Source organism: Phyllostomus discolor, chromosome 4 (assembly GCF_004126475.2).
Source record: "Phyllostomus discolor isolate MPI-MPIP mPhyDis1 chromosome 4, mPhyDis1.pri.v3, whole genome shotgun sequence".
NCBI classification, from domain to species: domain Eukaryota; kingdom Metazoa; phylum Chordata; class Mammalia; order Chiroptera; family Phyllostomidae; genus Phyllostomus; species Phyllostomus discolor.
In genome coordinates, this window is record NC_040906.2 from 3,723,414 (window position 1) to 3,746,627 (window position 23,214).

Here is a 23,214-nt window from a genome sequence, read left to right on the forward strand (position 1 = left end):
CTTCACTGGGGCGTGAGCACTCTTAACGAATCCTCCGGGGAATGCTCCCGTGGGATAAGGAACGGGAAAACCAATAGGAGAGGCTCACATGCTTGTAAAAATTCAGCTCTTCAGGCTAATGGTAAAATAAAAGCAAATTTAAAACAGGATCCCACGTTTCTTCAAACACACTGATGCTTTTTCCCCCCAAGATACTGCTTTCTGCTGCAGAGGGCAGGGAACCGGGCTTTCTGGCACCATCTCGGGATGCAGTTTGGGCACGGTTCAAACCACTTGCAATGAGATGCGGCAGTGCCCCGCCCAGATGTCCCATGACCTTCTCTCCTTAGTGCAGGAGCCCACCCCCAGCACCACGCCTGCCTCGCTCTGCCCAGGGGCTCTCCGGCTCCCAGGGCCCCCGTGCTGACTGGGAGTGCAGGAAATTCATACCACTTGGGACCAGCCAATTACTGGCAAGGCGAGGGCTCAGTCAGCAACCCAAGGGCCTTGCTTCTTGGTGGGAGAAGGCTGGTGGGTTTTCTGCACCGGCGCCTGGTATCTACTAGGGGGGTTCAGCTCTGTCGCCCACAGCTTCTTGGCGGCCATCACCCCCCATCTCCGTCCCCACGCCCTTTTCAGGGTTTCCTTCAATTCCCAAACAAGCCTCTCGCCCTTGAATCCTCACCTCAAAGGAACCCAGACTGAGACAGCTGTTGGTTTGTTATAAAGCTCTTTCCACGGAAACAGTCAGGCATAGGTGCAAAGACTTCGCTTTTTTTTTTTTTAATAAAAGAAAATAAAAGTGGATCCACCCAGAAGTTGTGGCTAAACCCACACCAGAGAATAGTCCTTGGTCACTAAAAACAAATGTTTATACAAAGAACGCTCGCCCTAGAATGAAGCAAAGAAAGGGTGTGAGACAAACTGGGAATATTTCACACGGCTGCAGCCTTTTCTGTGCGTTTGCCCAACGGTCGCCGTGATTATTTCTGAGGGACGTGACTGCAGACGGTTTTGATTTTCCCGTGGGTGTGTGCGGAAGAGTCTGTATTTTTCCAAATTTCTGCCATAACGACGCATGACTTTTGTAATTAGCACATGCAGCTTCGCAACAAATAAAGGCCACGCACCAATGAAGACAAGAGCACCCAGGAAATACGACATACAAATTTATTGATCTGTTTTTAGTTGTGGGAAATGTACACCAGAGAAAAAAATACACTTTGGGCTTTTATCAAAGTCAGATGCGTTTGGCACAAGCAGTGAGTGCCCTCTCAAACACGCTGCCCCCCCCTTTGGCACTCAGTCTTTCCCCCCAAAGATAGAAATCATACACTGCTCTCAAAGGATGCTATGTCACCATTCATTCAAGTACAAGGCACCAGGCGTGAAAGGAACGCACGTTGCCTTCATGACGTGCACAGAGTGACATCTGTGACGCGTGGAAATAAATCGGGAGCTGCCATCCCTACCGAAGGAATTGATTACAACAGTGTTTCCAGGCAGATGGTGTCAGAACCGTCACCGGCGGCGAGGAGGCAGGCTGGGCTCCCAAACTGGCCCCCTCATGAGGGAGAGAAGTAGGGCGGAGCTAAGGAGGCCCCGCCCACCCCTCTCGGCCAATCGTCTGAGAGGTAGCGAGTGTGGTCCAATTAAAGGTACTGGCGCAGGGGGGGAGGGGGCGCAGAAAACATTTTCAAATATTTCTACCTACAGGTGTGACTACCAATTAAATTATTTTTACTTAAAAAAAAAACACCCTGGGGTGTCTAACGGAATGCAGCAAAGTACTCCTTCAATGGGCATGACATGAATTTAACACGGACTCCGCAGATTCGGCCCCTTCGTTTCCCCCCCTGCTCCTCAGTGCGCCTTGGACTTCTGGGGTTTCTTAGACCGCCGTTTTTTCCCGAAACATTTGCTGCAGGCAAAGGCACAACTTTTGTAGACGATGAAGACCACCCCCAGCACAATGGCCAAGAGGAAGCCAATCACGTCCAAAGAATGGTACTGGTACCAGGTGAGGTCGTGGGCCGCGGGGCGCAGGTGCGGCGCTCCCTTGTGCCGCATCACGAACTCCACCCAGAACACGGCCAGGTCCAGCGGCTCGATGGGGCGGTCCTTGTGAAGGCTGGAGAGGCGCATGATGTTTTCCTTGTAGCTGCACACAAAGACAGTTACGTGAGTGCTGGGAACTCGGAGTGGGGGGGCGGGGGCAGGCAGCTAGCTCCCCTCCCTTTGTGCCTGCACGCTTGCTTCCAGTGAGACACACTACCGGATTCTTCCACTCGGTAGAGAAATGTGTCTGTTATAAGTAGCAAAAAACACATGCAGTGCACACACACAATGTTCTTCATCTCCAGGGAGGGAGGGAGGGAGGGAGGAAGGAAGGAAGAAAGGAGGGGAAGGAAGAAGGCAAGAGAGAAAGAAGGCAAGAGAGAAAACGAAGCCAAAATTATTATTTTCAATTATTTGAAAAATTCTTGCTTCTTTTCTTTTTAGTAATATCTTTGTAGGAAACTGAATTATACTTTATAGGTACATAAAGAAATTTTAAAAAGGTCACATTAGGAATTATGGACAATTGCTCATTCGAATTTGTAAACAGTCAATCTAGTCAAAAGTAAAAGCCATATTTAAGTCCGTCTCCGAGACAATCTATTTAATTGATCTAAATTTTGCAGGAGGCCATGTCTATGCGGCCCATCAAAGCGAATGAACTGGTGTTCATTCGGCACAGTGCTGCCGGCTGCACCAGAGCATCCAAATCCCGGATGGCTTAGATGTCCCAGTACTTAGTGTCCTTACAAACAGATTTTAATGTTTCAGTTTGAGTGTTTACTGTGAGTGCAGCGGGCAGAACACAAGTTGCATTCCTCTCCACGCTCCGTCTCACCTTTTGTCATTGATGACGGTTTTGAGGGCATTGGCTAAATCCTCGGAGGTCATTTCCAGGACGTTCAAGCTCACGCCTGCGCCCCGGGTCTCCATGCGCTTCGCATTGTCCATCTGGTCCCCGAACAAGGGCAGCATGACCATGGGGACCCCGTTGCATATTCCTTCGTAGATGCCGTGGGAGCCAGAATGCGTGATAAAGGCGCGGGTCTTCGGGTGGCCTGGGAGGCAACAGTGGGGGGACGTGGTGGTCAGGTCGCCAGGCGTCACATGCTGGCGTCGCCTAGGTTCTGAAAGGGCTCTCAGCACTCAGCGCCGTCCTTGCGTGGGTCTTGCAGACGTTTGCAGAAAAGAATGCGGTGGGGATGCCCCGCCCCTGCCCACCCCCGCCCCACCCCCAGGTAAAAAGCAAAGTGGGATATGTCGGCCATAACATTTTCCAGCTAGACAACCCTTCCGAACGGCCGTGCCTAAGCCCCTTTCTTCATCCGACCTTGGCTGGACCCACACATCGAATCCCCTCCACGTACCAAGCAGGTCATTCTGGGGCAGCCACTTGACCAGGATTGTGTTCTTGGCAAGGTTGGGCGGCCGGGTTCCGGTGTACCGCCACAGGACCTGGCGGGGGAGAGGGGAGTTTAAAGAACATGATGTGATTTTTTTTCCATCTTCTATAGGGGCTAGCAACCGGAGTCTTCTGAATGAACATGCCCTGTGGGGGATAGTGACTAAGAAGGCTCTGGGGGCTGGAAACATTTTGTGAATCTGTAAAAGTTTACCAAGCTATAGACATTGATGATTTTTGCACTTTTCTGAACTTCGGGGGGATGTCCACTTAATACAATGAGTGAATGTAGAACTAGAATTGTATACCCTTCATTGTGCTAACCAACAGCTTTCTGGGGAAACATCTCTACCTCATACAAAGAGGCTATATCTTATTTATTTTACGTTTAAATTCAGTTCTTCCCAGACGCCCGAGACTCTTAGAGAAGGTGAGCCATTTGGGCGATGTGGGCCCGGTTGCACAGAGCAGCTGAGGGCAGAGTTGTAGAAGGAAGACCTTGGGATTAACGACTGAGAAGAGGCAGGGAACCGGAGTCTAAGGTCCAACTAACAGAACCAATCCGTAGGTGAAAATGTGGGGTTGCCACTCGTGGGACCATAGGAACTACAGCGTCTCCTTACCGTCTGAGGTATCTTGCCCAAAGCGTCGGCGATCTCCATAGCTCTCTTCTCTGGGATCTCTGAGATCATCGAGCCCAGGGAGAAAACCACAATGCCATGCTCGCCGGAGGCATTAACGTAGGCTTCGAATTCCTAGAGGTGGAAGAGAAATTTCTGGTTAATTCTTCTCATATTCCTCGGGTGACCGACACAGATGTCTTTCTCCAAAGAATGTGACTTAGCCCTGGGCCGGGTGGCTCTGTTGGTTGGTGCGTCGTCCTGTACACCAAAAGGTTTGATTCCCAGCAGGGGCACATCCTTAGGTGGCGGGTTCGATCCCCAGTTGGGGTGCATGTGGGAGACAACTGATCAATGTTTCTCTCTTATGGATGCTTCTCTCCCTCTCTCTCATCAATGAAAACATATCCTCAGGTGAGGATTTAACAAACACAGTGTGGTGTAAGGGGTGTGCGTGCACGTGCGTGTGTGATAGAGACACAACGCATCAGCGTGTGTTACAGCACTTCCGCCTGCCTCGCTCCCCGTCACAGGAGAAAGGCTTCCTGCTTGCAGGCTCAGTGCGGAGCTCTCTCCTGGGGTGAGAAGCAGAAGGCCGTGGGGAGGGAGGGGGAGAGGTGAGCTAAGTGGGCCTCAGAGGAAGTGGAGAGGGCCTTTAGCTGGGACGGAATCACAGGGGAGGGGGGGTGGAGAGGAAAGCTGGGCAGAGAGGGTTTCAGAACGCCTCCTGTAGACTCTAAAACTCCTGCCCGTCCCCCCTAAGGAAGGCTACAGTAAAGGTGTGCATCCCTTGTCAAGGTGTCTGCAGTATTCCTTTCCTGCGGAAAGAGTGAGCAGAGGCAAAGCACCGGGCTACAGAGCGTTAAGGATCAGGCCCTGGAGGTGAGAAAGCCGGCCGTGTCTCCCGGAAGACGGTGCGGAAGCCCCTGGATTCAACCCTCGGCGATGATCTTAGCTCGCACTGTCTGCACACAGCCTTCAAAGCCAACTCCAGTTTTCAGGAAACATACACACACACACACACACATAGGTGCATACCTGCACACATATATGTGCAAGGGCACACACACACAGTGGTAATTCACTTACAGGAAACAGAGCAAGAAATAAGGCAATTTCCCCCAACTGCAGGTTACTGAAGACCTAACCACCTCCCCCAGAGTCTCCAAAGAAGGCCAAGGGCATTAGTGAGATTCCGCGACGAGGCTGGGTTTGCCCAGAACGGAGAGTTTCCAGGAGCACGGGGACTGCAGGTGTTAATGCCCAAACAGTCCTGAGCAGACTCGGAGGTTGGTCACCCGGACGTGAGACCTAGCAGACTTCCGGCAGGGCTCAGCACACACGGTTTTCAGACTCTGCCAGGTTGGATTCAGAGCGTGACGAGTAAGAACGCTGGCCAGCCTCCTCGGAGGGGGCCCCACTGTCTGGCACCCCCCCAGCCCCAGACTTTCTCCCAGCCCTCTGGCCCCCGGCGGCTGTGTCTCGGCCCTTCCCACCAGGCTCGTCTGAGAGGCCCAGGAAGCCAGCACCATCCCCTCCCCATCACGCTGTATTTTGGATTTGTGGCAAGGACATCCTACAGCTGCTCTTCCTGAGGTCCCCGCTCCTTAAGGTCGGCAGTCCGGCCCTCATTCCTGGGGAGGGACGGCTCAGCTCCAAGCAAGCATTCCCTCCCCCCTGAGCGAAACTGCCCTCACATTCAACCTCGTCTAGAAAGGGACGAATCAAAGTCCCCTTGCTCGCAAACCCTCCCACGCCCACTTGGCAGCCGGCAGGGTACGAAAACACAAACGGAACCCACAGGCCAGAAACACCCAAGATTAAATGTCAGCACTTGGCTAAAGCTCAAATGGCACGCACTTCCCCTACAGCTGCCAAAGGCAGCCTACGCAGATGGCGTTGTCCCGGGCAGGCCTGCCCTGGCCCGGCTCCACGGGAGTCAATACCAGTACGGTGTCCCGCCCCCTACTGGGCAAAACCTCCGGTCCACCTCGCTGCAACTTCACAGACTCCGGGACAGCCAAAAAGTGGGGTGACGTGTTTATCGGCTGAAAAGAACCCTCAGTTCCCCCACCCCTTACCACCTTCCAGAGCAATGAGGCTCCTGCAGAAGTTAAAGCACTCGCCCGCTCCCCGGAGGCCTCTGAGACAGTTCCTGACTTTCGCTGGGAGTTTAGTTCATTTTAGTCCCAGGCTCTTATTACATTTTCCCCTCCCAAATGTCTTGAGTTTTGCAAGAACGCTTATCAAGCACGTAGCATGTTGGCAGCACGCCGCCTGATCATTACACATGGAGCGTCACCTACACACACTGTGGGCGTCCCCGGTCACCAGCCCGCCGCCTCCTGGCCCTCGTCAAGTCTCTGTCCTCCCTGATCTTCTGTGTGGCCACTTTCCCTGCACCCGCCGTATGTGGATGGATTCCCCCGCGGCATCTCTCTCTACGTGTCCACAGAGACGGTCCCTCGCCCTGAGAGGGAGATGACATCCTGGATTCTCGGGTCCCCTTCCTCTGCTCTCAGTGCTGTTCTGCCACCTTTTGTCTTCCAGGCCCCCCAGGTATGTGCAAGGCCAGGCTTTGCGTTCTCTACAGGCTCTCTCGATCAAATACAGATTTTATCTTTAATCTTGAGGTTTAGGACTTTAACCAAGGGCACTGGGAATAAGGTAATCTCCAGTAAAGGAATGAAAGTACAGAGTGCGGTGACCCCAAGAAAGAATATAGTTCCCGAGGAGAAGCCCTGGCGGCTAACTGGGCTCGAATTGACAAAGAGCCCAGCAGCTGCTACTGATGCAGGAGCAGCAGGGGCCTCTCATGCAAACCTTGCTTCAGGAAGAAGCTTGCATGAAGCTGCCTGCCCCCCCAGCCTTATGAAGGAGCTGCTGGAATCCCATTTCAACCAACAAGACCGAGGCTTCGCCATCCCATTGGAGCTGCTTAGCTATATTCCCTCTCCCTCCCCATCTCCCTCATCACCAACCAATCAGGGGGGCTCCATTCTAATCAGTCAGGACAGTGCTTTTTGGACCATTCAAACTGCATGGATTTGGATTCCTCATTTGCATGAGGATGAACCTATCAGGGATCAGGGGCAAGGATTTTTCTCTCTATAAGTGAGCTGCCCCCCAGCTCTGGGAGGGCACTTTTCCTTTCCACCAAAGACTGAAAACCTAAGCTGCCTTTCTCCGGAAGACTTTTCACCAGAGCAGGGCAGGGCACAGCGGAGCAGAGGAGAGCTGTCTGGCTGGACAGGGGCCTTCCCCGAGGTCCTTCTCGCAGCCCTGCCCTTTCATAATTGGGCCACAACCCTAGTGAGCTTCTCCACAGACCTCACTGTATCACAACGGAGCTGTTTGCGCTGAATAACATTTCCCTCGTCACCACGCCCCCCCTTGGGGGCTCCTGTTGCCATCGAATTGGCGCCACCAACCATCAGTCAACAAGCCACATTCTTTACCCAACAACGGGGGGAAAAGGTAAATAAATAGCAACTTGACACACCAGCAAAAATCACGAAGGGGGAAATAATGAAGTAAAATAAAAAGAAGTCAAGTGGAAGGATTACAATCAACTCTGTTCATTGTTAAATTAAGTGCAAAGAGGCAAAATTCACCCATTAAAGGAACCTGTATGGCCAATTAAAAAATATCAGCTGTGTGTGTGTGTGTGTGTGTTTAAGAAGAAGAAAGCTTGGAGACAAAGGAGAACTAAAGAGGTACTAGGGAAATGTAAATAAGAATAATGCAGGGATGGTGATATTAATATTCCACCCAAAAAGGGGGAATTTCAAATTAAAGCATTAAATAAGACAAAGAGGCTTACTGTCAGGTACAATTTATGATACAATGACATTCTCACATTTAAGCTTGCACCGAACAAAGAAACATAAAGTCAACTTTCCCTCCAGGGATCCACAGATGTCAAAACCTTATTTCAGCAACGTTGAATCTCGAGTGCCTGACCCAATCAACCACAGGCAAGGCGCATCTGAGCACTGTTGTTCTCTGAAAACCCCCTGCACCCACTGCTCCGCACAGATGCCCTTGAACCCTTACTGCCTCTAACGGATGACCGTCCGCTGAAGCCCACGGAGTGAAGTGCCCAAACTAGGCCTTCCTGGAGCCTCCAAGCCAAAGCAACAACCCAGAAGATGACCCCAAAGACAGATACAAGTGACAACTCGACCTAGCAAACTTGCAAGAGAGGAGGTGCCATCAGAGGGGCGTTTGACACTGGGCGTGCTCACTCAGGGTATTTCCGTGCAAGTTCACCTCCCCCCGGTTCAGGCCTGTGGAGTTCCCCCTCCCGCGACGAACCTGGGACAGTGGTTTTTGGTGGGCGCAGTTGATCCCGCCAATGAACACAATGTTGGGCATGACGGGCCTGGCATAATTCATCACGAAGTCGCTTCTGAGCAGCCACACCGAGGCAGAGCTCATAAGGTCCTGGACAGTCACGTCTTTCCGAAGGACTTCTGAGGCAAGTGGCCCGTACGGGGAATACACCACGCTGCACAGAAAGCTCTCCGACAAGGCGATGAGCATGTTCTTCACCCGCTGCGGGAAGGTCATGCGGTCCGTGTTGGACGACAGAACCCTGGGCACATAGGACGGCGGGCTGGGGCACTGGGTGCCCTGAGAGTCCAGGCTGCAGGGCAGTGTGTTCGAGAAGAACACCGCGGGCAGAGCCAGGTACCGGGCCACGATGGGGCCGCAGGGGAGGATAGGGTCTGTCAACAGAGCGTCGAAGCCGCCTGCAGCCAGGGAGGCCATCAGCTCCTTGTTGTGCAGTAAGTGGGAGCACGCGGACAGAAGCAGAGCCGAGTCCTTCTTCATCTTCTTGTATGTTTTGACCACCCGCTGCAAGAAAGACCGCTTCTCGAACACGTTATGCCCAAGGCTGGTAAAAGACGCTTCCAGGTCCTCCCTCCGGAACGGCACGGGGTACCTCTTCAAGGTGTAAAATGCTCCTTCCGTGATGTACATGGAGGCCTCGGGCGCTAAGACCACTATGTCATGTCCCCTCTGCTGCAGATGCTGGGTGAACGTGCGCAAGCTCAGCCAGTGGCTACCGTCGATGGGGACCAGCAGCAACCTCCCTCCCCGGGACCCGGCCGGGCCGAGTGCACACAGCAGCAGGCCCAGGACAAAGGGACCTGGACCCTGGGCCCCTGCCATCACAGTGCCTCTGCCTCTGCCACCCAGAGTCCCATCTGCCAGGGTTTTGTCCTCTGCCACTTACATTTTCCAAGAACCGATCCATACACCGAGTTAATGTTTGACAGTGTCAATGACTACAGCTATTAGTCAGCTAAAGGCAGCCAAAAAGCTACCTTCTAGAAATAAGAAGGGCGACAGGAAGGAGGTTTAACTGGTTGGAATTCTGGGTCAGCCACTCAGGTCACATTCTTGAGTGGACAGAGAAGGCAAAGCCTGTCTGGCACTTTTTACTGCATTCGATTAGTGTTCCCACGGATGGAGAGAGGGTTACCTACGGGGAAAATGCAACGTGGGGAAAACTACAGCTCCTTTCCAGAGATGAAAGAGAACGCGACTGCGCCTTGTAGAAAGACGAGAAGGAGACAGCACGAGCCCAGCTTTGGCCCGTGGAAACCTTTAAGAATGTCCTTCTCCGCAGCCCCAGTATCTTTGACTCATTCATCCGACAAGCACTGGCGGAGACCGGCGCAGCGCTGGGCCCGGAGGCTCTGGCACAGACCGCCACAGGCGGGTCTCTTGCCTCCCCAGAGCTCATCCTCCGTCAAGGAAGACAGACAGACAATTTAAACAGATAAACAGACCCATCAGAGGTCCTGAAAAGGCTGAAGACCGAGTGCTGATGGGGTACAGGATGACGGGAGAGGGGAATAGGAGCGCACGGAAGGCCTTTTGCAGGACAGATCTGCATTCATTGCAAGAGGCGGTGAGAAGCTTTCTGTGTATAGAAGACTAAAATCAGTCATGAAAAAAAAAAACCCTTAAATTATACTCATCACACCAGGCCAAGGGCCAGGGAAAGGAAGACACTTTGGGGAATTCCGAGGACCTTGTTGAAGCAAGGGGTGGAGGTGAACAAAGATAATAATATGCCTTTATGGAGCATGCGTCATGTGCCAAGTATGGCGCCAAGCACTTTATAGTCCTCTTATGTGACCCCCTAGGATTAGCCCGCCGAGGCAGGTACTGTTATTCCCATTTTACAGTCGAGGGCACTGAGGCTCAGAGAGGCAAGGTGGCTTGCCAGAGTCCCATATTTGCTAACGTGGCAGAGCTGAGACCCAGGCTGTGACCGCCAGGGCCTAGAGACCCTGCTCTCTGCCACCACGCCCGCTGGCCTCCAGCAGTGCCCAGATGATAGTCCATAATAAGGTCACAACTGATATCTGCAAGCAACTAGACCTCAGAGGTAATGACCTCCCCAATCAGCGACCAATGGAAGCAAGTGGAGAGAAGGCAGAGGGCAGGACTTTGCAACCGAGTAGAATGTGCTCACAGGGCAACGTGCTCACCCAGCACCAGCTGGCACCCTGGCAGATCAGGTGAAGGGGCAGGGAACTCATGCGGTAGTTGCCTAACAGAAATGCCCCTTCCGCAGCAAGGGCAAACCGGAGGGCAGGCAGAACTGAGTGCCCCCACGCTCTCCCTTTGGGGCCCATGGCTGTTCTAGACAATCCAAGGATGACAGTGTAATATTCTGACCATGAACAATGGCCACCCCTACTTGGGGGATCTGTTAGGAGGGACATGGAGAAACTGCCATCTTAAGTGTGACTAATGGGACATAGTCACAGGGCCCTGTTCTTCCTGGCACTTAGAGCAGCGGGTACTTAGAGCCCCCTTTCCTTGTACCACCATCCTTCCCCACAAACCTCCAGCCCTGCATGTGCTTGTGCATGAGGGCACACGTGTGCCCACACACACGTGCACCCTGAAGCTCCTCCACCCCGCTCCCAGCATGCTCCGTTCTCCAGGACCAAGATTCTGGGTGAGGAGAAAAGGGGAGCCATGTCTTGGCTCATTGGCATGCCCTTATCTGAAATTCTGAAATCATTGCTTCAGTTTTGACATCCAGGGCAATAATTCTCCTGGAGTCGCAATCTCGTGGGAGCGCATCTGTAGATTACATGGAGCCAAAGGTTGTAAACACAGTTGGCACTGCGAGGATTTTATGAGTTTCCCGCATCATCGGCACCTCAGAACTTTTGGGGGGCTTCTGTGCCCCTAGATGGTTTCAGTGCCAACTCTACCCATGACTGGAGGATGCTGTTTACTAGTACGAATAGTGGGCAATGCACACTCACTCTCAAGAATTACGACCACGAACCACTACTAAGTAACCCAATAAAGCGTCTACCCTAGGACCTGAGCAGACCCGACACGCAAAATCCACGGCTAGTTCTCCCATCCACCGAGTATTTACGCAGAGTGTCGGCGCTATGCTAGGGACTGGCGCCAGAAAGCCAGGTTAGAAGGGCTTGTGCCCATCGGGAGGGCTCCCAACCAGGCAGTTACAGGGCCGGTGAGATGGGCCCAGGCGGGCAGCACGGGGGCCAAACACAGAGCAGGGCAGAGATGTCGTCTTGCTGGGGGCGAGGGGGGACGGCCACTGCAGAGTGGGGTTGTCCGAGAGGGAGTTCCTGGAACCCCTTGGAAGTTCCTGGAACCCCTTGGAAGGTGATTTCTTTTTAAAGCCGAAGCCAGTAATGAGGAGATCCCCCATTCTGCTCACCCCTCACTCCTTCGATGGGACCAGACCGGAGCTGCCTGTTGACACTCCTAAAGTAAAGAAGCTGCAGCCCTGGCTGGCATAGCTCAGTGGATTGAGTGCGGGCTGGGAACCAAAGTGTCGCAGGTTTGATTCCCAGTCAGGGTACCTGCCTGGGTTGTAGGCCATGACCCCCAGCAGCCGCACATTGATGTTTCTCTCTCTTTCCCCCACTTCCCTCTCTAAAAATAAATAAATAAAATCTTTTTTTTAAAAAAAAAGAAGAAGCTGCGTGAGCAAGTCTACTGCCCTATGAATAATCTCGAAGACCTGCCAGGGGAAGCAAAGTAGGCTCCCTGGAGTCTCCATGGTGTTGTTTTATTCCACCTTGTGTTCTCCACCCGTTTGCGTATCCGCCTCTGCTACCCGGTGTGCCTGCCTGTTCATCTATCTAGACTCCTCACAGGCAGGGTTTCAGCGTCAGCGTTGGTGTCATTTTGGTGATACCCAGGTGTCAGTCCATGGTTTTTAGACCTGAAGCACTCAGCAAATGTCTCTGTATACATGTGAATTCCCCTCTCTCTTTGCTCTAGGTCCCATATCCAAGCAAGGAAGTACTGAGTCCAGATAATTCTATCACCGCCTATTGGACCCAGCTGCCATGGTCCTGTTCGAGGACTTCAGCCGCCAATGTCCCCAACCACTATCTGTGACTTCTGACTCCTGGCATCAGCCTGCCTGGCCCCACCCCACCACCGCCCCTAAAACCTTGGACATCAGCTTCTGAGGGCCTGAAATAAAATCGATTCTCCTCAGCCCCACCCTCAGAACTAGGGAGGGACACAGCCCACCTGCCCAAACACATGCCTCCTCTCCAGCCCTCTGCCTCTTTCCCTCCCGGTACACTGGATCTCTCGCTCTTCCACAAACGTGCTTTGTGATTTCCCATGTTGCTTTGCTCACACAGGACTTGACTCCTGGTCAGCTTTTTCTTCTTGTTTATTACATGTTTATCAAGTGCCAGGCCCAGGACTTTATATTCCGTCTCTCAAGGTGATATAAAGGTGGCAGTGCATTCTGGTGACACAGCACACACACCCTTCTGAATCTGCTGCCCTTTAGGATAAAATGTTAGAGATTTCATTGGTTAATCATTTTCCTCCTAGAACTATGTGACCTTTATTGGTATTGCCTCACCGTTTGTCAAAGCAAAGAATATAGGGTCAGAGAGAGAATGAGAGAAATAGATGTCGAGAAATGCCAAAAATAAAATCGTGATTGTGATTGTCACAGTTTTAGTGGAAATGATCCCTACCTCCCAAGTTCAGCCGCATCACTATAAACGCAGCCACCAAGTTTTGATCATTTTGATATCGGTTTGCGCCAGGGTACTCTGGGCAACCCCCAAGAATTTTTCAGGGGGGTTTTGCAAAGTCAAAACTATTTCCATAGTTATGATATTGGACTTTTTTACTCTCATTCTCTCCCAAGTGCGCAGGGGAGTCTCCCTGGGGCCTCAGGACACGTGACATAACAGCAGACTGAATGCAGGAGATATGAGAATCCAGCTCCCTTTGGCTGAGCCAGTGAGAAGAAAAAGTATAAAAATAATGCCACTCTTCACTAAAACTTTTTGTTTTGAAAAAGTCATTTTCTTCCATAACAATACGACGTGTAATGGGTTTTCTGTAAGTGAGTCGATTAATGAATTTTTCTGATTGTTTTACTCTCCAACAGAGCAAGTATCGATACATATAACTCACATAAACACAAGCAAACAGGTCCTGAGGCCAAAAAGTTGGGAGAGCTGTTGTCCGAGACAAAATCTGTGACTGTCCTTCAGCCCAGGCTGGACACATTCACTCCATCTGTACCTCTGGCCAAGGGGAAGCTTGAAGTAAAGGCAACTTTAAGAAAACTATTCTCAGCCCTGGCTGGCGTAGCTCAGTGGATTGAGTGCGGGCTGCGAACCAAAATGTCACAGGTTCGATTCCCAGCCAGGGTACATGCCTGGGTTGCAGGCCATGACCCCCGGCAACCGCACATTGATGTTTCTCTCTCTCTTTCTCCCTCCCTTCCCTCTCTGAAAATAAATAAATAAAATCTTTATAAAAAAAGAAAATAAAATTATTCTCTACGGGTTAAATTCCTCTCTTTTGTACCCTATTTGGAGATCTCAGCAGGCCTGGGGGCTGGGTGGGAGGAGCCAGGCGGTGGGCGGGGCGTTGGGTGGGAGGGGCCTCGCCACTGGCAGGAAGTACGTCACAGAGCGCCTCGTAGGGTGTGGGGAGTGTCTCCGAGCCCGGCTTCCCGGGGTCCCGCCTGGACCAATGAGATGCGGGCAACGTCACAAGCACCCACCTCCTGGGCGGCCTGGGCTCCCTGGCTGGGCACTTGGCTCGCGCCCTGGAGCTGCTAGCAGCGCCGCTCAGTGTTTCTGTTCCCCGTGGGCCGTGGCCGCGGCCGCCCGTCCAACATGGTGGACTACTACGAGGTGCTGGGCGTGCCCCGCCGGGCCTCGGCCAATGCCATCAGGAAGGCCTACCGCAAGCTGGCGCTCAGGTGGCACCCTGACAAGAACCCGGAGAGCAAGGAGGAGGCCGAGAGGCGGTTCAAACAAGTGGCCCAGGCGTACGAGGTGCTGTCCGACGCCAACAAGCGCGAAGTCTACGACCAGTGCGGCGAGGGGGCCGTGCAGGACGGCGACGTGGGCGGCGGCGGCGGCGGCGGCGGCGGCAGCGGCAGCGGGGGGCTCTTCCAGGACCCGTTCCAATACGTCTTCACCTTCCGCGACCCGGCCGAGGTCTTCAGGGAGTTTTTTGGTGGCCGGCACCCATTTTCGCTTGACTTGTTCAAAGACCCGCTGATTTTGGGGGGTCGGAGGAGCTCCCGGAGAAGCAGAAATAGAGGGTCTGCACCCCCTTCCTCCACCTTCAGTAAATTCCCAGGGTTCGATGTTTTTTCTTCGTCAAATGCAGGATTTAGTTCCTTTGCTGTTGAGAGGAATGGGGGCTCTTCTTCCTTCTCCATGAGTTGCGGCAACTGTGGTGGGATGGGGAACTTCAGGTCCGTGTCGACTTCCACCAAAATCGTCAATGGCAAGAAAATCACCACCAAGAGAATCATTGAGAATGGCCGAGAAAGGGTGGAAGTGACGGAGGACAGAAAGTCGAGTCCCTGATCGTAAAGAGCAAAGGGCCGCATCAGCACCGAGTGACACCCGTGCTTGTGGGACTGAAAACTCGCCGGGAGCACTAGCAGGGCGCTTTTGCAAAGATTCCCAGTGGACTCTACTTTCCAAATAACTGTACTCAACAATTTATAAACGGCTCGTGCTAATCAATGCCTGCTTGTTCTTATTGTTGGGACCACACGAATAGGACCTCTGTCTGTTGAAAATGTCAGCATACGCTTTGCTGTTTATCAAACACACCCCTGAGCCAGACGGTATTAATTTCACTGGGGGGGGGGGGGGTGAAGTGTTCACAGCAGCAGCCAGGCGGTTGGTTCTAAGGTTAATATGGTCGCGATGAAACGGTGTACTGCATTTTTCTAGTGCACGGTGGTATAAGATAGGACTATATTAATAATAACCTAGAGATGTTTTTAGCTCCATATACATGCCGGTGACTTAGTAAGAGTTAACTTGTGTAAACAGGGTGTTAAGCCTCGGCTTCTGAAAAGCACAGAAACATGGTGAAGTGGATGTAAGAGTTTCCCATGGGTGCTGTAACAAGTCACTACAGACTTGGTGGCTTTAAAAACAAATCCACGTTTATTCTCTTAAAGGTCTGCAGGTCCCAGTCTGAAGTCAGTTTCACTGAACCGAAAGTGGTGTTGGCAGGAACGTGCTCCCTCCAAAGGCTGTGGGCTAACCAAGTGAATTTCTCACCATCACCTGGTTGGTTGATAATATTAGGACCATATTCAGGTCACTTAATAAAACAATCGTAGTGATGATTCAAGTATTTACATTCATGCAAATCTGACTCCTACCCTTGACCCAGCTCGCTTCTACAGCCATGATTGATGGAAACGGGAAAAGCATTTCTATAAGGGCTACATACAACTATCGCGTTGCCATGCGTGGGTTGTGTCTCATATCTAATCAGGATGACGAAAGCCGGGTTTCACTTGGAATATTGATCGGGTGAGGCAACACACACACATCTGAGGGAGGAGCCTTTTGTTGGGCCAGCCTGTGCCCCCAGAGAAACCCTTTTGGAGTGTGGTTGCCTTGGGGTCATCTGTCACAAACTGTGCCCCTCCCCCTGGTCATCTCCAAGGGAAGGCTTGCATAAAGCGTTAAGAGCAAAGAGACAACTGAACTAAACCAACTGCCAACGCAGCCTGCGTGAGAATGAGTTTGGTGCCCTTCAAGTCCAATCCTCGTGTGATAGCGTGCAGACTACACAGCAGGAAGCTAGGATTCAGCCACACCTGTCCCACAGGGGCACAAGGAGTCTATTAAAACCACATCAAAGAGCTACCGTATAAAAAGTATCAGAATGAAACAGAGCTTTTTAAAAAACAAGATCGTTTGCCAAGCAAAGGAACTCACACCAGCGAAGACATTCCCGGAGTAATTTGCAGGAAGAGAGCACTGGGGGGAGCAGTAGGGGACAGAGTGTCGGGCGTCTTGATGTGATACGAAGAAGGGTACACACTTTCATGGTAGATGTGCCAAGTAAGAGTTGAAAATTACCACTCTCGAGAGGACAGAATAAGAGCATTTGTAGCTACACAATTGGTTAAAATAAGTCCCCATTGTTCAGCAGCCAGGAAAGTCTTCGCTTGGGTCCAGTAAAAGTCTCAGAGGTCAGACCTTTAACAGCTCTGGCTCGTTCTGATAGTTGAGGACATACACAGCACTGAGTTTTAAAATATCCTGGATTACTGCTCCTAGGTGGGAAGTTTCTCCTTAACAGAAATCTAAAGCATTTTATTTAAAGAATTTTCAAAATTGAAAATCTCTTTTAAAATGTCTGGGCTTTTGGATCAAAACAATAAAAGGCATTTCCTCTGTTACAAACGGGACCACCTCCAGTCCCCTGCAGTGAGGAACTCCCTGGAATCACTCGCATCTTCCCACGGAGCGCACCAGGCAGGGAGAGACACGTTCCTGCAACGCCCAAGAGGCCTGGAGACCTGTGGCCATCCCGGCAGAATGCCAGCAGCCAGACACTTCCCCGGGCTGGCACACCACCCATCCCTGATTTAGATCCGCTTACCCCACACAACGGGAAGAGAGACCTTCCTCATCTTAGAAAATCATTCCCTCAACTGCCTACCTTTCTAGGAGTTCCTAATTCCTCCTAGCCATCTTTGTCCGTAAGCACCGAGTCCTTCCACGGCGTTGGCTCCCACGCACCCATAGTGCACCCTTCAGTGTGACACCAATGACCAGCAGTCCGGTGTGACCGAACTCTGAGCAATCATCACTGGCCTCATTCCTGAAAAAGCCTGTCCATCTTTATCCAACTCCGTTGAATTTGGGGCTTTTTAGTAACTTAGAGAACTCTTCCTCCTACTCATAAGCAACTTGTTGTAACCTGATCAGAACTAAGCTTTGTGAAGGTGCAGTTCTCTAAGGGAACTTCATTTGCTTCCACTTAGGGGATAGGAATGTTTGTGTAAGACCAGGGAGAGTGCTTCATTTGACTTATCTATACTTGACAAAATTGAGAAGGGTTCTTTGCCCGGAGCTGTATGAAAACAACATTATTCATTGAAAATAATTACATTCACCTCCTTGAGGGAGGATAGTAACTGACTTGAAGTAAGCAAGATCATGAATTTTTTAATGCACATAGAAAGCAGAAAAGATCACAGTGGATGATACAGAAAGTAAAATCAATGATACAGATATGCTCTTTAGAGACACTCTCCCATGATGCAATGGAAAAATACAGAAGACAAAGTTGGAGAGTAAGATGACAGTGACAGAGACTGCAAAACAGTAATCTACGGATGGCACACCTTCCCGAAGGAATCAGAAGAAGAACTTAACAATTTAGAGGAGAACTTAAAAATGTTCAATGAGATCTGGCTTTAACTTTAGACTTACTGTGTGTGGTAGGCACAAAAACAGCCCTGTAAGTACGTCCACAGTCTAATGCCCGGAACCTGACGTGGCAAAAGGGACTTTGCAGGGATCGTTAAGGTAAGGATCTTGAGATGGAGAGACTGTCCTAGATTATCTGGGTAAAGTCAGTGTGACCACAAGGGTCCAATAAATGAAAGAGGGAGGCAGGAGAGCAGAGGGTCCAACTCACTACACTGCATGGACGGACATGGAAAAGCGCCAGAGAATTTCCACAGTAACAACAGCAACAAGAAAAAGCTTGTTAAAGAAAAAAGAAAGAAAGAAAAACAATGCAGAAAGAACGAGTTTACACCAAATGGAATAAAATCAAGTATATATATTGTGTGAATTTAAGGAATTCTTACAGCAGAAGAAACAATCACAAAAGGCATTTTTAAAATGTTATTAAAGACCCTTTAACCAAGTTTTTAATGAAGTTTTTAAGTTAAAAATAGACACGACTTTACATAAATGGCCAAATGAGTTTTGGCAAAGGTAGCAAGAGCACCCAGTGGGGAAAGACGGTCTTCCCAACGCGTATTTCCGGGGAACTGGACACCCACACACTAGAGAACGAAGCGGGGCCCTCGGCTACCACACGCAAAAACCAACTCAATGTAAATAAAGCACACACACGCAACACCTGATACATGATAAAGCTCCTGGGAGAAAACACGGGACAAATTTCAACATTAAATTTGGCAATGACTTTTGGATATGACACCAAAGACACAGGTAATGAAAAACAGACAAATTGAACTTTATGAACATTTTTAAATCTGTACATCAAACAGTACTATCAACAGAGTAAAAAAGCTCCCCACAAAATAAAAGCAAATATTTGCTAATCATTTATCTGATAAGCAATTGATATGCAGAATACATAGACAACTTCAAAAACTCAACAACAACAACAAAAATGCATTCACAAACGGGCAAAAGACTTGGAAAAACATTTCTCCAAGGCAGATACACAGATGGCCAATGAACACACGAAGCCATGTTCAATGTCACAAATACAAATGCAGCCCTGGCTGGCATAGCTCAGTGGATTGAGCATGGGCTGTGAACCAAAGCATCGCAGGTATAATTCCCAGTCAGGGCACATGCCTGGGTTGCAAGCCACGGCCCCCAGCAACCACACATTGATGTTTCTCTCTCTCCCTCTCTCCCTCCCTTCCCCTCTAACAATAAATAAATAAAACTTTAAAAAACATTCTGAAAACAGTATTAGACAGAAAAAGAACGTAAAATATCTCCTTCATAATCTGATATTGGGACTATGTCGAAAGGATGATGTCTTGGATACATTTGGCTGCATAGAGTATATTAAAATGAACGTTCTTTTTGCTTTTCTTTAAACATGCCTACAAAAATGTTTCGAATAACGTAGGTGGCTTGAATTGCATTTCTCCTCAGTCCCCTCTGAGAAAGGATCGCTCTACGTGATTTGTCACCAAAGGCCATGTGCTCGTTCCTTCTTCGCCCTTCCACCCAACACCCGCCAGCAAACTCCCCGGGGCATCGGCTCACGACTCGCCGTCTCCGCTCCCACACAGCCGGCGAAGACTGCACACCCGTCAAGACGGCGCCTTCAGCAGAGGACAATCACGGGCATCACAGCCTCGTGTGTACACCCTACGACGGAACTTCACCCCCGCCTCTTGGCCCTCTCCTGGCCATCACAGACCTTCCCCGCACTGCTGACGCCACTGAAACCGTTTCTCTCACCCAAGACTCAGACGGAGAATGAGAGGCGGAAAGCCACAGAGAAGATGGGGAGGTCCGCCAGCTCTTGGCCTGAGTTGGAAAAATAAAACGCGTCCCGCCCGACTCACGGATTGCACACAAGCACAGGTACAGACCTGAGACAGTGGCTTCCTGTGGGCACAGTTGATGCCCCCGATGAAGACCATGTTGGGCATGAGCGGCCTGGGGTAGTCCAACACGAAGTCCCCTCGGAACAGCCACAGGGACGCGTAGCCGAAAACATCCGCCAGCGACACCTCTCTCTGCAGGAGCTCAGAGGCCAGGCTCGCATAAGGAGACAAGGAAACGTGGCAAGGGTACTGCATGACCAGGGGGTAGAGCATGTTCTTGACCCTTTGCAGGAACGTCATGTGGTCCGAATGCCTTGTTAGTAACCTGGGGATATACGAGGAAGGGTTTGGGCACTGCGTGCCCTCAAAGTCAAGGTCGCATGGAATGGCACGCAGGAAAAACACGGCAGGAAGGGACAGGTACTGAGCCAGCACTGCCCCGCAGGGGTAGACAGGGTCCGTCAAAACCACATCGAAGGCACTGGCATTCAACTGCCTGACCAGGTCCCCGTTACGCACCAGCTCCTCACAAGACTTCTGAAAGATGACAGACACGTTTTTCAAAACTGCCATGCTTTTCCAAAATGCTTTTAGATAGTGTACTCTTTCAAAAATCAGGTGGCTCTGGCCCAACACGAGATACTGAAATTCATCCTGGGTGTAGGGAATGGGGTAGGTTTTCAGGGTGAAAAAGTCTTCCTCCTTGACGTGCAGAGTCACCTCCGGTGAAAGGACCACGATCTGGTGGCCCCTGGCGTGGAGCTCCTGCACGGCCTTCCGCATGCTGAGCCAGTGGCTGCCCTCCATGGGGACCACCAGCACCTTCCCGCCCTCGGCCCAGGGCCCCGCACACAGGAAGAGCAGCAGCCCCGGGAGCGCCGCCAGGGGAAGCGGGAGCCCCGCAGCCATCTCCATAGATGAACGAGCAACCGACTTTTCAGCTCCCACTGAGTCTCGTATGTGAGTTTTCTTTGTCTTATCCTGTCATCAAGCCAATTAACAGAAGGGCGTGTCACGGGAGGGCTGGGTGTCCCACCTACGTTAATCATTGCAGAATGCATCTGCCCTTGCCCTTCACCCTCCTACGTTTCGTCGGGAGATAACAGTCCCCTCGTTGTGGAGGAGTTCATCTGAGTTTCGCTGCTTTCTCCAGGGAACTTTCTAGTTCACTCTCCTTATTTCTCCTTCAATTCCCCAAACAAGGCTGTGGGTGCCCACGCCCCCGTGAACCGGGTTCTGCGGGGGCTGTGACTGAGCTCCGGGGGGTCCCCCGTGACCAGCCCCCGACCACAACCTTGCTGCTGGATGTGCCCTTATTGGAGAACTCTTACAACTCTTTCCCTCCATTGGTGGGTAACACGGAACACACCCAGCAAGTGTATGTCACATGGCCAAGACAGCTTCCTGCCACGGGGAAGGGGAGCCCGGCTCCGCGGTTTTGTCCCTCTTCCACCCAAGGACACCTCTGCAACATGCAGGGAAGAGCCTCCTCGAGCAGCTGTCAGCTATGGAAACATCTGGAGGCACCCTGAGCCCGAGCCTTGGTAAAGACAACACAGGGTTTGTTGAGATCTGCCCACCCACCTCTGGGAAAAGGAGTTGGGGCCATCCAGAGCACAAGAGGGCAGTGACACAGCGGGGTCGGACAGCGCCCTCCTCCCTGGGCCTGCGCTCCACGGGACAGGAGGGAGCCGCCGCCTCGCCTCAGGCCAGGCTCTGTCTGAACTCCTCTCCTCTGGGCTGCTGTGGGCACCAGTCTCTCACTACTGGGTTTCAGGGAGTGAGATGTGCCTTAATCCAGGCCTTCCGTACATCCTGCAGCGTACGTTCAGGCTTTTCTCCAAGGTCATTCACAGCCCTAGGTCCTCATGAGAATGACTTCCTCCCGAACAGGATGGGCTGTGCCATGCGTGGGGTCCTCCCGGGGGGCTGGGAGAGGCCTGTGCAACCTCAGGGGTCACGGGCCTGTGAGGCCAGGCCTGCTCCCGCAAGGGCCTCCCCCACGAGCTCAGCTGCCGTCTCCTTGTCCTGTTCGCCCTGGGGACGGTGTGCGTGGGCTCCCGTTCATCCTTGGTTTCTGCCAGACCGACATCTAGGCTCAGGCCACCTCGACTAGCGAGGCTGAGGCTTCCCTTTGGGAGGAGATGACCCCGTAACAGAGTCTACCCTGGGCATATGCACGCACACCAGGACGCTGCCCGTGTGACACCGGCCACCACGGTGCAGGCAGGGTTAGGTCCGGCCCCGGGTGGTCAGCTCTGAGTCCAGGATCCCGGCCTCTCCGACAGCAACTGCTCTGCTCTGCTCTCTTTCTCTGATCCTCTTTCTGTCTGGGACATAATTGTATGTTTTCCCCGAGGCTCCATTTCTGTCCCCCACTCACGGGTGAAATCCTGCCATTTTGTCCACCCCCGCTCCTCCCCCACACACACTCATTTCTACAAACAGCCATGCAACCTTACTCGAGTGTACAGGCCCCAGGCTGCTCCCGCCCCACGTTAAAAGCACGAGGGCGAGCCCTGGCTGGCGAAGCTCAGTGGATTGAGCATGGGCTGGGAACCAAAGTATCCCAGGTTCAATCCCAGGCAGGGTACATGCCTGGGTTGCAGGCCATGGCCCCCAGCAACCGCACATGATGTCTCTCTCTCTCTCTCTCTCTCCCTCCCTTCCCTCTCTAAAAATAAATAAATAAAATCTTTAAAAAAGAAAAAAAGCACGAGGGTGAACAGAGCCCACAGGTGGGAAGCTGAGGCCGCAGTTTGTTACTGGCGCTGAGGCCGCTGTTATTGTTATCAGCAAGAGAAGCCACCCTCAGGGACTCTGGCTGCCACCTTGTCACTGGCAGACGCAGAAGTTGGTATAGGCCCTGTCCCTTGCACGGCTGTCACTGCACTGCACATTGTCGCAGGGCACGTATCCCAGGGCCACCCGTCTAGCTTCCGTCGCTGTGATCACCAGCTCTGTGGTCCCAACCCAACCTGACAAGAGGCTGCAAGCCGAGCAAGAACACGGAGGGTGGGGGCGGGCGGGGTGCACCTAAGGATCCGGTGATGGTGGTGGCATTTTCTCTGCCCCGATGGGAGATCTAAATGAATCTAGATAGAATAGACGAAAGGCACGAGGTGTCCTGGATGGGAAGATTTACCTCTGGAAGGCTCTTGATTTCGTCCCAGAGTAAGCCGTAGATTTAATACAAAGTCAAACAAAACCTCACTGGGATTTTTAGCGTGACAAAAAAATGTTTGCTTCGCCCACAAGCGTTTCTGTCTTCTGGTAATACAGCAGTAGTCCTTACCTGACCGCACTCTGCCAGCTCATCATTATACATTTTTACTAACCCCTGCCCCCCAAAAAATGTTTAACCTGTCTGAAGGCCCTGGACAGAAAGGAAAAACAGGCAGAAACCGAAGGGGAACCAGTGGACACCACGTGGCATGGAAACAAGAGGGTGGCCACAGTCCCAGGGAGTCTCTCCAATCGTCCTGCCCCCACCTCCCCTACCCTTGCGTCTGCCCTCACCTGTTGCACGGGCTCCTCCCAGTTGA

At 51.8% G+C, this 23,214-nt stretch overlaps 2 protein-coding genes across 5 annotated transcripts in view; one reads left to right on the forward strand and one right to left on the reverse strand.

The window, feature by feature from the left end:
• Positions 1 to 1,132: 1,132 nt before the first annotated feature.
• Positions 1,133 to 23,214, reverse strand: part of LOC114494355 (UDP-glucuronosyltransferase 1-6-like) — a 36,557-nt gene continuing 14,475 nt past the window's right edge. For 2 of the 4 annotated variants that reach the window (XM_036022685.1, XM_028509396.2), the window contains exons 2-5: positions 4,063 to 4,194; positions 3,405 to 3,492; positions 2,876 to 3,095; positions 1,133 to 2,140 (exon numbers count right to left, since the gene is read on the reverse strand). In XM_036022685.1, the coding sequence (XP_035878578.1) occupies positions 1,843 to 2,140; positions 2,876 to 3,095; positions 3,405 to 3,492; positions 4,063 to 4,194 (738 nt within the window). In that variant the 3' untranslated portion in view covers positions 1,133 to 1,842. Of the gene's footprint in view, positions 2,141 to 2,875; positions 3,096 to 3,404; positions 3,493 to 4,062; positions 4,195 to 8,376; positions 9,275 to 19,714; positions 20,704 to 23,214 lie in introns of those variants that run through there. The other 2 variants (XM_036022683.1, XM_036022684.1) reach the window with 2 other exon arrangements.
• On the forward strand, positions 14,044 to 14,704 carry DNAJB3 (DnaJ heat shock protein family (Hsp40) member B3). Its single transcript, XM_028509397.2, is given in 2 exon segments — positions 14,044 to 14,628; positions 14,631 to 14,704. Coding segments are annotated over 2 exon segments (462 nt in total). The 5' UTR covers positions 14,044 to 14,240.